Source organism: Rutidosis leptorrhynchoides, chromosome 5 (genome assembly GCF_046630445.1).
Source record: "Rutidosis leptorrhynchoides isolate AG116_Rl617_1_P2 chromosome 5, CSIRO_AGI_Rlap_v1, whole genome shotgun sequence".
NCBI classification, from domain to species: domain Eukaryota; kingdom Viridiplantae; phylum Streptophyta; class Magnoliopsida; order Asterales; family Asteraceae; genus Rutidosis; species Rutidosis leptorrhynchoides.
The window spans coordinates 83,190,253-83,203,665 of NC_092337.1; the positions used below are offsets into that span (position 1 = coordinate 83,190,253).

The window sequence follows — 13,413 nt, forward strand, 5'->3', positions numbered from 1 at the left end:
GACACTACTGTCGTTGTCTATGTGAAGGCGCTTGACGCCGTGCCCTGACTCTGGCAGATATCCCTGCACTACAATTGGTGCGCAGGAAGTGTTGAACGCCTGTATGGCAGGAAATGATATCTCCATCGTCGTCGAGCCTCCGGCAGCGCTAGCTTTGCGCTTTATTCCTTGCTGCGGTAGGCAGTTGGCCATTGAATGCACTTATTTTTTCGCGACAGGTGCCTGTGTAGAAAAAATAAATGAGAAGTGGACATATAGAAAAAAGATCAAATCAAAACCTTTTAACTTGTATGTCCCACGGATGGCGCCAAATGATCAAGCATAGAATAATCGGGTCGGGTTCGGTCCATGCTTGACATCAATAAGGGGGGATTTAAGGGTCAATTGAGTTTAACTCTCCGGTCCGGAGTACCGTGAATAACCCCTTGCGAGATGATGATCTCAACAGGGGTAGTTAAACATCAGACCCATCGTCAGCGGGTAGTCCGGTCCTTGATGGCTCGCGATATAGGGTAGGATTTATGTTCGAGGAACGTCACCTGTGTATCAAGGATGTCTAGTGCAATGCTATGAGTCCGGTAGCGCGGGTGAGAGTGGCGCGGTATAGATAGCGCGCCTGATCCTTACGAATATACTAAAAATAGTATGTATGTAATTTCCTGAAAAGAACCAGCCCCCAACCTTGTGATTCGAGTCCGTTATTTATAGCTACAGTGTTGTTCGTTCATTGGAGCCACGTGTTCTACGTTACTTTTGCGTGTACTGCCTGGTAACCTAGTGGAGGGGACCAGGGAACAGTACTACTACCTTTTTTCCTGCCTGTCGGCCTTTCGTACAGAGGCCGGGGATAAGTACAAGACACGTCATCTTCTTCCAGCACGCCATCATCCAACTGGCGCCCATAGCGCACATTTACTTGCGCCAAGAGCTCAAATAGCGCGGAGGTTATGCGCATGGTGCAAGTGTGATGCGCAACACGAGCCAATCGGGTATGCGTATCATTAGGTGCAATTTTAATTTCCAAAAATTCAACAAACATAATTGACGAGTTAAACATCACCATCTTAAATTCTTCAACAAACCTCAAATTCAAATCAAACTCTAACAAACCAAATGAAGGAGACAATATCACCAAAACCAATTTTGCAATATGGAGTCTGATTCGTTGTCATCTTCCAAAAATTCTTCGTTTCTCTGATTTGTTGTAACTTGTATGAAACCCAGCAAAAGATGAACTAGGTTTTTTAACAAAATCGTTTTCATATCTGCTTCTTGTATGAACCCCAATCTTCAGATCTGAACTTGGCTTCGTTCAACAAAATCGTTTCAATTTTGGTCATGAAATCGTTTCAACAAAACAAAACAAAATTAGATCTGAACTAGGTAATCAACAAAATCGTTTCAATATTGTTTATATGAAAATATGACTTACGAAATTGCAAAATTACTGATGTTGGTAATCGTATTTGTTGACTGTAGTTATAAGGGTTTTCAATCTAAGAATTTGGGTTGTTGGTTGGATTCAATTTTTATTCTACAATCAAAGTTGGTGTACTTTACTATTCTTCACATTTTAGATAAACAAAGTTCTGAGTTAGGATGACTACGTAATTTTTTATTAAGCTCGAAGCTCAAATCGTTTTCCATGTTTAAAAAGTTTTTGAGTTTGGCATGAGTGTTCGTACGTTTCATGTAATACATGTTTCACTGAAGGTTAACATATTTTATCCATAAAAACTTCGTTAAATTAATGTTTGGTCCAACTCCATTTCATTCATTTAATTGAGTAAAAATCATTTACCTCTACTGATTATTTAGTAATGATATGGTCTTAATTATCAGTATTAATATTCACAGTGGTCATAAGCTTCTTTTCTTTTTAAAATTCACATGTATATGAATGTATGTGGATGAAATTGTTGAAGAAGTTGAAAGGTTAAAATGAGGGACCAATAGGCTCAAAAATAAACATAAATAACTAGTATGTAATTATTTGATAAACATTAGGGACTTATAATGTAATTTTGTCATACTTGGTGACTGGAAGTTTACCTCTTATCACAAGTCAAATGCATACAGTAGGAGAAAATACAAAGTTGAATGCATACAATAGGACTTTTGAAAGTTGAATGCATACAATAGGATTTTGATGAAAGTTGAATGCATTTTGGTGCCATTTTTCCATTTTAAAATCCCACACCAAAAGGATTTTAAGAATCCCTCGTATTTTAAATCCATATTTTTTTCTGCTATATGAGATCTCTTGATACCATTCTTAATTTGTTAATTACTATATTACCTTGATCGAATTTTGTTGTTGTGTTAAAATGAAAGGTAATGGTCCGATGGCCCTCAACGAGATTCAACTCAAGTCTTTCGAATGGATTACGAATCGATCAAAAAAATTCAATCTTGATTGGGGTCAATGGCTTATAAACCCTTCTTCGTTTGATGATCATGGCTAATAGACTTAGTATGTTTGTTGTAGCATGTATGTATCATTTAAGGGTTACATACTCTAAACCCCAACCCGAAACTCACATTTAAGGGTTACATACTCAATTACTAGACAATCTAAACCCCAATTCATAACATAAAAGGGGTTTACTAACATCACCAAACCTTAACGCTAATACAAAATCAAGAATCAAACATGAAATTCGAATTTAGGGTTTACCTCAAGAACAAAGTACAGTCTAGTAGCCACAAAGATGTACACCAAAATGGATTGACATCTCTACCTTTTTCTTCAATCCAAGCTCTCTCTCTCTCACTACCCAATCTCTCTCTAGGATGAAGCAAGTGTCTGGAAGTGTTAGGAGCTAAAATGAAGCTTCCAGACCGGGGCTTAAAACCCGGTTTTGATATATTTAGTATTTACACTTATGTCCCTCAATTTACAAAAGCCGAACAAAACTGCCCAACGTAGCAGTTATGTTGCGCCACGCGTAACCTATACTGCGTGACGAGTAGTAACATAGTCAGGCAGATCAGTAGGCGCTACATAAAGACTATAAATTACGATTATTTTTGTATACACGTAAATTTAATAATCCCCTTGCATATTATGCAAAATATATATAAGACTTTCATGAAATATAACTAGGATAATCAATTGTGGAGGCATGTTTGGCAACAAATAAGTTTTTTTGGAACTTTATCTTTTAGTTTTTTTTTTTTTTTTTTTTAAAAAGCTCATATCAAGTAAAATTTTCGTTTGATTACAAGAGTTTAAAGTTTTTTGAGGAAGGAAAAGGTTAAAGTTAATTAAACTATCGTTTAGGAAAAAGTTGGTAGCTTTTTATCATTTTACTCTTTATATTAACCAAGGTTGTATAAGATGCGAGTCGGGGACACGTCGGTCATGACCTTGGAGGGACGAGTCGGTCGAGACGGAGACGCAACAGGGACACGTCGGGCGTTGACTAATATTGACTTTTTAAAATAGTATTATTAAATATATATTTATATTTAATGTATATAGAAATCGAACCTTAAAATATAAACTATATTTACAATAAATATAAACAATTAAAAATTATTAAAAATATTACAAAATAAAAATATAATATTTTTTTTACTTTGACCGACTTTGACCGAATTTTTTCGACTTTGACCGACTTTTTCCGACTTTGACCAACTTTTTACTGTTGACCGTTTTTTTAGCCATGACCCGTCGGCCATGCATAAAAAACGACGCATCAGCCAAGTCGGTCGACTTTTGCAACACTGATTTTAACAGCTTCAGCTATCCTACTAAACAACTAAATACATATAAAAAACTAACAGCTACCAACTAGTTTTGTCATAGATACCCTTAGGGTATGTTTGGCAAAACTAGCTGATAGCTGGTAGCTTTTAGTTGTTAGTTGGTAGCTTATAGCTGATAGCTGTTAACTTTTTATATATATTTTTATGTTTTGCAGGGTAGCTGAAATTGTTAAAATAAAAAATAAAATAACAAAAATTTAGAAAGTTTTCTCAATTCTCAAATGCTAGTTCAATTAACTTTTAGTTTTTATTTTCTGTCAAAAAGCTTTAAGTTCTTGTAACTAAACAAAACTTTTTATTTGATAGAAATCTGTGAGAAATATTCAAATGAAACCAACTTTTAAGTTGAGATTCAAGGAATCAACCAGAGTGTGACACGTGGCATGATAATCACATTTGATTGAAAAAAAAAAAAAAAACTTTTTTTTAAAAAAAAATTTTAAATTTTTTTTTTGAATTTTTTTTTTTTCGAATTTTTTTTTTCAATCACATGTGATTGAATTCGACATGCAGTAAATCACATGTGATTCTGCATGCCAATCACATGTGATTGTAAAACCCAATCACATGTGATTCTGCATGTCAAATTCAATCACATGTGATTGAAAAAAAATTATTTAGTAAAATGACTAATTTCAGTAAATTACTAAATTTGTGCTAAAACTTTTAAACACAAGTTTTTGATCAAAACTTGATCAAATCATCGAATTAAAGTCTGAAATTTTGAAGATATGATCACGATACGCTAACAAATTTAATCAAATCACCGAATTAAAGTCTGTTTCCTGTTGAAATTTTTTTTTGAAAAAAAAAAATTTCAATTTTTTTTTTCAATCACATGTGATTGGATTTGACGTGCAGAATCACATGTGATTGTGTTTTACAATCACATGTGATTGGGTTTGATAATCACATGTGATTGGATTTGACATTCTAAATTTAAAAAAAAAATAAAACAAAATTTTGGAATTTTTTTTTTGAAAATAAAATTTTAAAAAATAAATTTTCAAATTTTTTTTTTAAAAAAAAATTGAAATTTTTTTTCTTTTCAATCCCACGTGATTGTTGCGCCACATGTCGCACTCTGATTGGTCCGTTGAATTTCAAAAAAATTATTGGATTTAAGGGATTACAACTCAGAAATCTTTTCATAAAAGCTAGAAAATAAAAACTTAAAAAAATCCAAAATATTTGTCGACAAACATGCCATCATTCCAACTTTCACTTCCTTTTTTTTTTTTAAAAATTTACGCCGTTGGTACCTGTGGTTTGTTTAAATTATTATGACAACACCTAAACTTTTTTCCTTGCATAGTTGGTACCTAGATTTTGTGTAACTTGCGTGGTTGGTACTCAGACTAACTCCAGTCAAATTTTAATGGTTAACCCCTCACATGTGCCACGCATGTGAGGGTATGATTGTCCGACATGATTATCATCAACCACAATAGTACATAATACATATAGTGAAAAGGAAAATATTAAAGGTTACCATTAAGCTAGTGAATGACATCCATTTTTGCTACAATTATTATAACATAAACGAGTTTAATCAACGAAAACATAAACAAACCTTCTTGATTGCCTTTTGAGCACCTAAAGCAACTGTATCTTTAACCTCTGCAAATCAACCCCCAAATTATATTAGAAACGTTCCCTAATTCGATTCAAGAAATAATGCCCAACTTAAATCAAACTGAAATTACTAATACATAAACATCATTACTTCATTACTTCATTACTAATTAATATAGCAAAGAACAAATAAGATATCTAAGTTTCAGTATCAATGAATCACATGTTAGAAATACATAGGAGTACATTTAAATAGTACAAGGTTAAAATCATAAACTGAATCAATACTTAGTGGCATATAACTCTAGCTTCTTCTCAAACTTCCGACCAGAATGCTTTAATTCTATCTTTTCCGAATAAACCTAAAAAAGCGCTTAGTTAAATACAAATTGAATGATTTAATAATACACAAAATTAATCGATAATGGATTGATTTCTGAAAGTGCCGTGCACTTGTCTTCCCATCTAAACCGACATGATTATCATTAGGATCATTAATCATTAAAATGTGGATCGAGTCGAGTATCGAATTCGATTGCGATGAATTCGTTTTTAGTTTATTATGACGAGTTAACAAGACCCAAATACCCACTGGGTGACCTGAGGAGTTGATTTTTTGGGAAGATTTAATTTTTATATGTTATAACATTTTATTTGTTGAAATAAATTTGTGTAAATTGTAAATTTGATATGATTGATAAGAGTACTATTTGATCGCATGCAGAGTGCTTCTATTCGTTGATTTGTTGAAATAAATTTTTGTGAATTTTAGATTTTACTATCATTTATGTAAACGGACGAATATACGTTCACATGCGTGGCACATGTGAGGGGTTAACCATTATAATTTGACTATAGTTAGTTAGAGGTATCAATCACGCAAGTTAAACAAAACATAGGTACCAACTACGCAAAAATAAAAGTTTAGATGTTGTCATGATAATGTTAACAAATTACAGGTATCAACGGCATAATTTTTTCTTTTTTTCCCGAGTTTAACTTGCAATAATGATTGATCAAAAATCAAAATGCTTCTCACGTGTTACACGATCTGACGATCACATGCCCCTCACGTGTCACACGCTTCTCATGATCCTTAAAAACTTGACGTTCAAATTCGGAAATAAAAGCAACAATAAACACACACACAGAGCTATATCTGCCTGTGTCATTTTTATTTTTTCACAAACAATTTTTTTCCATTCCTAAATTCTTTTTCTACTCCATTTTTAAACCCTAATTTTCAGCTCGATTACATTCAATCATTCCTCTATTTTTTTTCTTTCAAAAAATGATTTTCTTATCTTCATTACATTCCGATTAATCACTATAACACCGCACCGTTATTTCGTTATCACTGTCATTATCAATTGTTTGATTCAGCTATGTCAGAATCCGAATTAGAGAATTCAAGTTCTCTTTTAAAGGTTAGGTTTACAGTTCATTTTCTAATGTTGTATATCTATATCTACTGTTTACACCGTTTGATATGATGATTACTGTATAGTGTGTTATGATTGTAATTAAAATTATGTTGCTATTGATTTTGTATTGTAATTTCTAATGCTGTGTATCTATATCTATATCTACTATTTGCATGGTTTGATAGGATTATGTATTATGAACACTGTTGCCAAATACCCTCGAGCCATTGCGACGCCCGTTGCGACTAGTACGTCCCGTCTCAAAGAATACCGTCTAATATGACAGTCAACGGTCAAATTCGGGTCAAAGTTGAAAAAAATCGAGTCAAAGTCCGTCAAAATTTAGAAAAACCAGAAAGTCGGTAAAATCGGTCAAATTTGTCGTATTTTAGTTTGAATTTTGTGTATCGAATTAACGGTGATAGCGATTATGGGTACAAGTTAATCAATTAAAGTTTTTGGATTTAAAATATGTATACATATATACATATATATACTTATATATTTAAAAGTCAACTTTGGTCAACGTCCGTCTCGACCCCCATCTCGAACGTCTCGACCTTATTAAGACCCGACCATCTCGACCCCGTCTCACGTCTTTTGCAACCTTGGTTATGAATGTAATTAAAATTAATTTGCGATTGGTTGTGTTTTGTAGTTTCTTAGTGATGAGGGACTTGTTGCTTCACCAGAAGAAGAGTTAAGAAGGAGGAAAGTTGTTGACAAGCTTAATGAGGTAATGCGATTGGTTTATGGAAGTATATAAGTATATCTACTATTTATATGTATATAGGCATATGATATATGTGTATGCTAGTGTGTGCGTGCGCGCGCGCGCACGTTTGTTACTGTTAGGGTGCCCGAAATAAAAAAGGAACTAAATGAAGGATGCCGATTGAAGTAACCGAAAAAGAAACAAAATAAAGAAGGGGATATTGAAGGTGATAGAGGTTGTTTAACATCTTATTGATTTATGGAAGTCTGCTTATTGACAATGCAGATACTGAGGACTTGGATTAAAAGAGTTGCTTTTCAACGTAGGCTGCCGCAAAATTCAATTAAAGATGCTTCGGTAACAATATTACCATATGGATCTTATGGTCTTGATGTGAGTTTATTGTTACATCTGCTCTCTTGGCTTTTATGTTGTATTGCGCATAGATTTTATAGTGCTCTAATTCATTCATGAATTTTATAGGTTTATAACGCGGATAGCAACATTGACATTATTTGTGTTGGCCCTTGTTTTGCTTCTATTGCAGTGAGTCTTCATCCTGCTGTTTCATGTATTAATACTTAATAATAAATATTATCTAAGTATAAAATTTCCTGAACCTGCTTTTTTTTTTTTGTTGAGCAGGAAGATTTTTTCATAGTTTTGTACAACATGCTTGCAGGGAGACCAGAAGTGTCTGGTATGAACTGTGTCAAGGATGCAAAAACTCCTTTGTTGCAGTTCACATTTGAAGGAATCTTGATTAATTTGCCTCTCGCTAAACTTCAAGTTACTACTGTTCCAGAGGTAGCCGAAACAATTTTTTTATTTATTTATTTTTTTTACATTTTGGTATTACTAGTGCAATGGGTTAGTAATTGTTTTTTTTTTTTTTTTAATAGAATCTGGATATATTCAACCTCTCTTTGTCAAAGGATATTGATGAAATAAGCTGGACAACTTTGTCTGGAGTACGAGTAAAGAATAGCATCCTGCAGCTCGTTCCAGATGTTGCGGTACGAAGTTTGTCCATTACTAAGTTAGAAAGACAAACATCTTTCCTGTTTTTGTTCTTCACTTCTTTGTTATTTGTCATTCATCTTCTACTTGTAGGTTATGCCCATGTATCGATTGTGAATATACTTTTTGCGTTGAAACAATCACATATCTATCGAAACATGATCTCACTACACGTGTATGAACCCAACACGATCTTATTACCGGATAACGATGCATTTTTTGACAATTTATGTTCTTTTTACAATCGGAGTTGCTTATTAATCTCACTTGTTAACTAACTTGCCTTTTTTTGTATGCAGAGATTTCGGGAACTGTTATACTGTGTTAAGTCATGGGCAAAGAGGAGGGGGCTGTATAGTGATGTAAGATTCTTCCCTACGTAGTTTTTTTCTCTTTTCTTTTATTTTCTTTACTTACGAGTTCGTTGATTTGAATTGTGTTTTATCTCTAACTAGTCAAATGGGTCAAATTATAAATGTAGTAGAAAATGAACAGGTCACGTGGGTTTAACTTCGCCTATAGTGTATATCTGATGTATGCAACCTCCTAGATTACTTTCTCCAAACGGGTAGATCAGGATTGTGATATAGTAATCATAATTAATAGACCAATTGTTTATAATTAATTTATAAAAAAATTCTGGGTACAAAAAGTCTTAAGATGTAGTAAAACTAAAAGTTACCCGTCTGACCTAATCCAACTGTTACCCGAACTACCCATTTTGCTACCTTTATTATTATCCTCAACTCATACCAGGTAACTGTTGACGTTTCTTATTTCATGTGTTGTCTTTAATTCGTTTTTGCAGTTATTTGGGTACTTTAGAGGAATTCACCTCACTGTTTTAACTGCCTTTGTTTGTCTGCAAAATCCAAGTGCCAGCTTGGTCAATTTGCTTTCAACTTTCTTCAAGACATTTGCCTTATGGCCTTGGCCCGAACCAGTTGCTATACAAGGAGCAACTCCACCACCTCTTCCACCTGGAATACGATCAATGATGAATATTCAGTTGCCAGGCAGCCCACATGAGTATTGCCATTCAAATATTACTACTAGCACATTTAATAAGATTAGATCTGAGTTTCGTAGAGGACATCGTCAAACTCAGGTACGCATTTTGCTATTTCGACCGATTTAGTTATGAATGAGTCAATTTGGGTTGTTTTTTATCTCAAAATCTGAAATTTCTAACAAAGGTAAGTTAATGTGTGGCTACCAATATCTTTAAGAAGTAGCATTTTAACCTAAATTAATACCTGAATAAAAGATTTCACAATTACATGAAGCTCAAGGCGAATTTTTAGAATGAATCACTTGCTAAATCTGCCCAATGTAAGATCCAACGACTATGATTATTAAAGAAACATGATATAAGATAAGTTAGTCTATACGTGGATCATTTCTGCTTGGTTCTAGACATTAAACACAGAACTGAACCAAACAAGTGGATTTGACCTTTTATATAAGTCAAGACTGAATACCTCTATTCTGAAACAAAACCAAAATGCATATTTCGTTTTACCTTTTTGTAAAATTTAGTTGACTAATAGTCAACAGGTTATAAGTAAAATGTGTGTGCTCACGCATAACACATTGTACTTTTCATGACATGGAGCCGATATCTTTTCTATGTACTTTGTTAATGTCCTTTAAATGAACATAATTGTCTTTAGTACCAATGAAAGATAACTCCCTAATTGTTATTATTATTATTCTTAGATCTGATTAAGCAAGTCCTGTTGATGCAGGATCCTTTGAGGTCACAATTTGACTGGCGAAACCTCTTTGAGACGTTTCCATACTCAAAGACTTACCTGAATTTCATAAAAATATGTATTTCGAGTTATGAAAAAGACGAGCTTGGGATTTGGGTACAATGGGTAAAATCACACATCCGCAGTCTTCTAATTAAGGTAAACATAATAACTTTAACTTCAGTCGATAACTCCTTTTACCAGTTTATTTCTAGTCAAGGTTTTAAATTTGACCCATGTTGGTTAAATTTTGGTTATGACAGTTAGAGGAGTTGCATGCTTTATGTGATCCAAACCCAACAGAATACATCGACATAAGCATACGAGTGCCCAACGTTGTTTTCTACTGGGGACTAGTGCCAGGCAGAGGGGATAACTTGGACCTAAACTTCGCAACACAATTCTTCATGAACAAACTCGGTATCGGTTTTCCTGGTAACATGGGACGTTTGACTTTGACCATGGTTCAATCATCTCAGCTACCAAAAAAGTTGGACCTTGCAGATGATCATATAAAAGAACAATTAAAGACAAATCTTAGTTATGAGCAACGTAAGGTGCCTGTATACTCGGCACACTCGCCTGATTATGTTGTTGGATATTTGGCATGTAATGGTGATACTGGGGACGCGCAGTATGATAATTCGGTTTATTAATGAGGCAGGTACCTTTGTTCTCGTGCTTCTTGTTGTGGTTTATTTGCAGTGACTGCAAAACGAAACCCAAATTTTAGAATGCTTAGTTTTATGTTCATGGGAGATATTGAACTAAGCTCTTTCTTTTTAAAGGCGAACGTTATAAAATGGGGGTATTGCATTTTTGTATGGTGGAATATATGATATGATACAAAATTGAAAAAGGAATTGGATATTGAGTAGAGACATGTAAGTTTGTAAGCATTTGATCTTGCTGAGTCGGAGTTTTGCTGTATGATGGTGATAACTAATTGATCCGAGTGTAGATTTTCAATAAATGCTCCAGATGTATATTCTATATTTTAACAGATACAATAACTTGAATATTGCCAAAACTATATTGATTATAATAAGTCAGTTCGGATTGCAAGTTCCGACTTGCCTTCATGAACTTGGATTCCAATACTTGTTTTGGATTCCAATACTTGTTTTTTTTTCTAGTAATAACTTATAAGTGTTATAAAAGTCAATATTGGATGCTAATTTTATTATTATTATAGATATAGATATTCTATAGTAGATTTTTTTGAGTATAAATATGTGTGTTATGAGTTCATAATTCACACACTTCAAACATATATAAAACACATACTTCTCTCATATTCTCTCTATATACTTATTAGTCTACAGTCAAGAACCAGGTCACTAAAGGTAGTTATAAGCCTACTGAATTATAACACGTTATCAGCACGAAGTGCTCCGTATAATCAAGATTTATCTAAGCAAGCACACGTCACTAATCAAGGTAAGAAATTGTTTAACTTTTATTAACTTCACTAACATTTATATTTATGTTATTTAAGTTATATATGGTCGGTTATACTGTCTGAATTATATTTCTGTAATCTAACTTTTATTAACTTCACTAACATTTATATTTATGTTATTTAAGTTATATATGGTCGGTTATACCGCATGAATTATATTTTCTGTAATCTAACTCTTATTAACTTCACTAACATTTATATTTATGTTATCTAACATTTATGATTACTTATGCAATTAATCATTATTTATTTCATGCATACTAATGTTTATTCTTAAATTTATTATTTATGCATAATATGTTTATTCTCTTAATCTTCGTATTTATACTAAACGTATTTATACTAAATGTATTTTATAGTAATCATATTTATACTAATAAAATTCTTTTATTAAAATTATTTTAATACAACGGCAACATAACGATCTTTAACATTAATTAACGACGTTACAACGGTCATATATACATAATGGTTGTTAACGTCGATTGACGACGTTACAACGACTATATTTTTCAAATATAAATTAAACATCCCCGTTTTCACATTTTCACAAATCAATCTTCATTTTCTCAAATTACTACTCTCCAAATTTTTTTTATTAAAAGATGATTAACTCAAGGATGATTTTTCATACTGTATTGGTCATAATAGCTATCATCCTTGTTGCTTGTACACCACTAGATGAACCTATATTCTATCCTTCCCTTATGGTTTTATTATTTGTAATCATACCATTATTCCTTTGTTTGCTACTTATTAATCTAAACTAATTCTAATTTCATGTTGTTATTTGTCTATGAAAAAAAAAATTGATTATGATTATGATTATGATTTATGTTGCTCATCTTTCTGAAAATAGAAAATGTCAAACTTATCAAAGCTTGAGTTTGATGCCCTAGACGTACCGGGAACAAACTACACATCATGGGTTATGGACGTAGAAATAAATCTTGGATCATTGGGTATTCTAGAAACTTTAAAAGAAAACAATACTTGTTCCGATCAAGATAAATTAAAATCAATTACTTTTATTCGCAAACATATTGATACCACCTTAAAACATATGTTTCTCACTATCAAAGATCCACATGTTTTATGGGAAAGTATCAAGAGTAGATTCGATAATCAAAAGGAAATATTACTCCCAGCTGCGAGGAAAGAATGGAGAAATCTAAGGTTCCAAGATTTCAAAAAGGTAAGTGAATACAGCTCGGCCATGTTCAAGATCCGTTCAAAGCTTCAATTCTGTGGTCAAGAAATAAGTGATGCTGATATGATGGAGAAAACTTTCTCCACAATGTATTCTGCAAACATGACTGTGCAAGAAAATTTAAGATTGCAGAATTATAAAACTTTTTCCAAACTTCAAACTTATCTCTTAGTTGCAGAAGTTAATAAAGAATTACTGATGAAAAATCAAGAATCTTGTCCTACCGGTACGCTAGCATTTCCTGAAGCTAATGCTATCAACAATAATAATAAATAAAAGAAGAAATGCACATGGACGAGGGCGTGGACAAGGTAGTGGCCATATTGGCCAAAACCATCATCATGGAAATTACCATAACAATAATAAAAATCATAACTATGTTCGAAATCACCCTTACGGTAATGGTCGTGGTGGTGGTCGTGGTGGTCGTGGTCGTGGACAAAGAAATAATAATCCACAAAATTATAAAATCCAAACACCAT

General features: G+C 33.0%; 1 protein-coding gene across 1 annotated transcript; it reads left to right on the forward strand.

Moving 5' to 3' along the window:
• The first annotated feature begins 6,677 nt into the window (after positions 1–6,677).
• LOC139850335 (nuclear poly(A) polymerase 3) lies at positions 6,678–11,047 on the forward strand. The gene is made up of 10 exons (XM_071839919.1): positions 6,678–6,773; positions 7,429–7,506; positions 7,771–7,878; positions 7,969–8,031; positions 8,131–8,292; positions 8,388–8,501; positions 8,805–8,867; positions 9,314–9,613; positions 10,254–10,418; positions 10,523–11,047. The coding sequence occupies exons 1-10, from the start codon at positions 6,732–6,734 to the stop codon at positions 10,913–10,915; spliced, it is 1,488 nt and encodes a 495-aa protein (XP_071696020.1). The 5' UTR covers positions 6,678–6,731; the 3' UTR covers positions 10,916–11,047.
• The last annotated feature ends 2,366 nt before the right edge of the window (positions 11,048–13,413 follow it).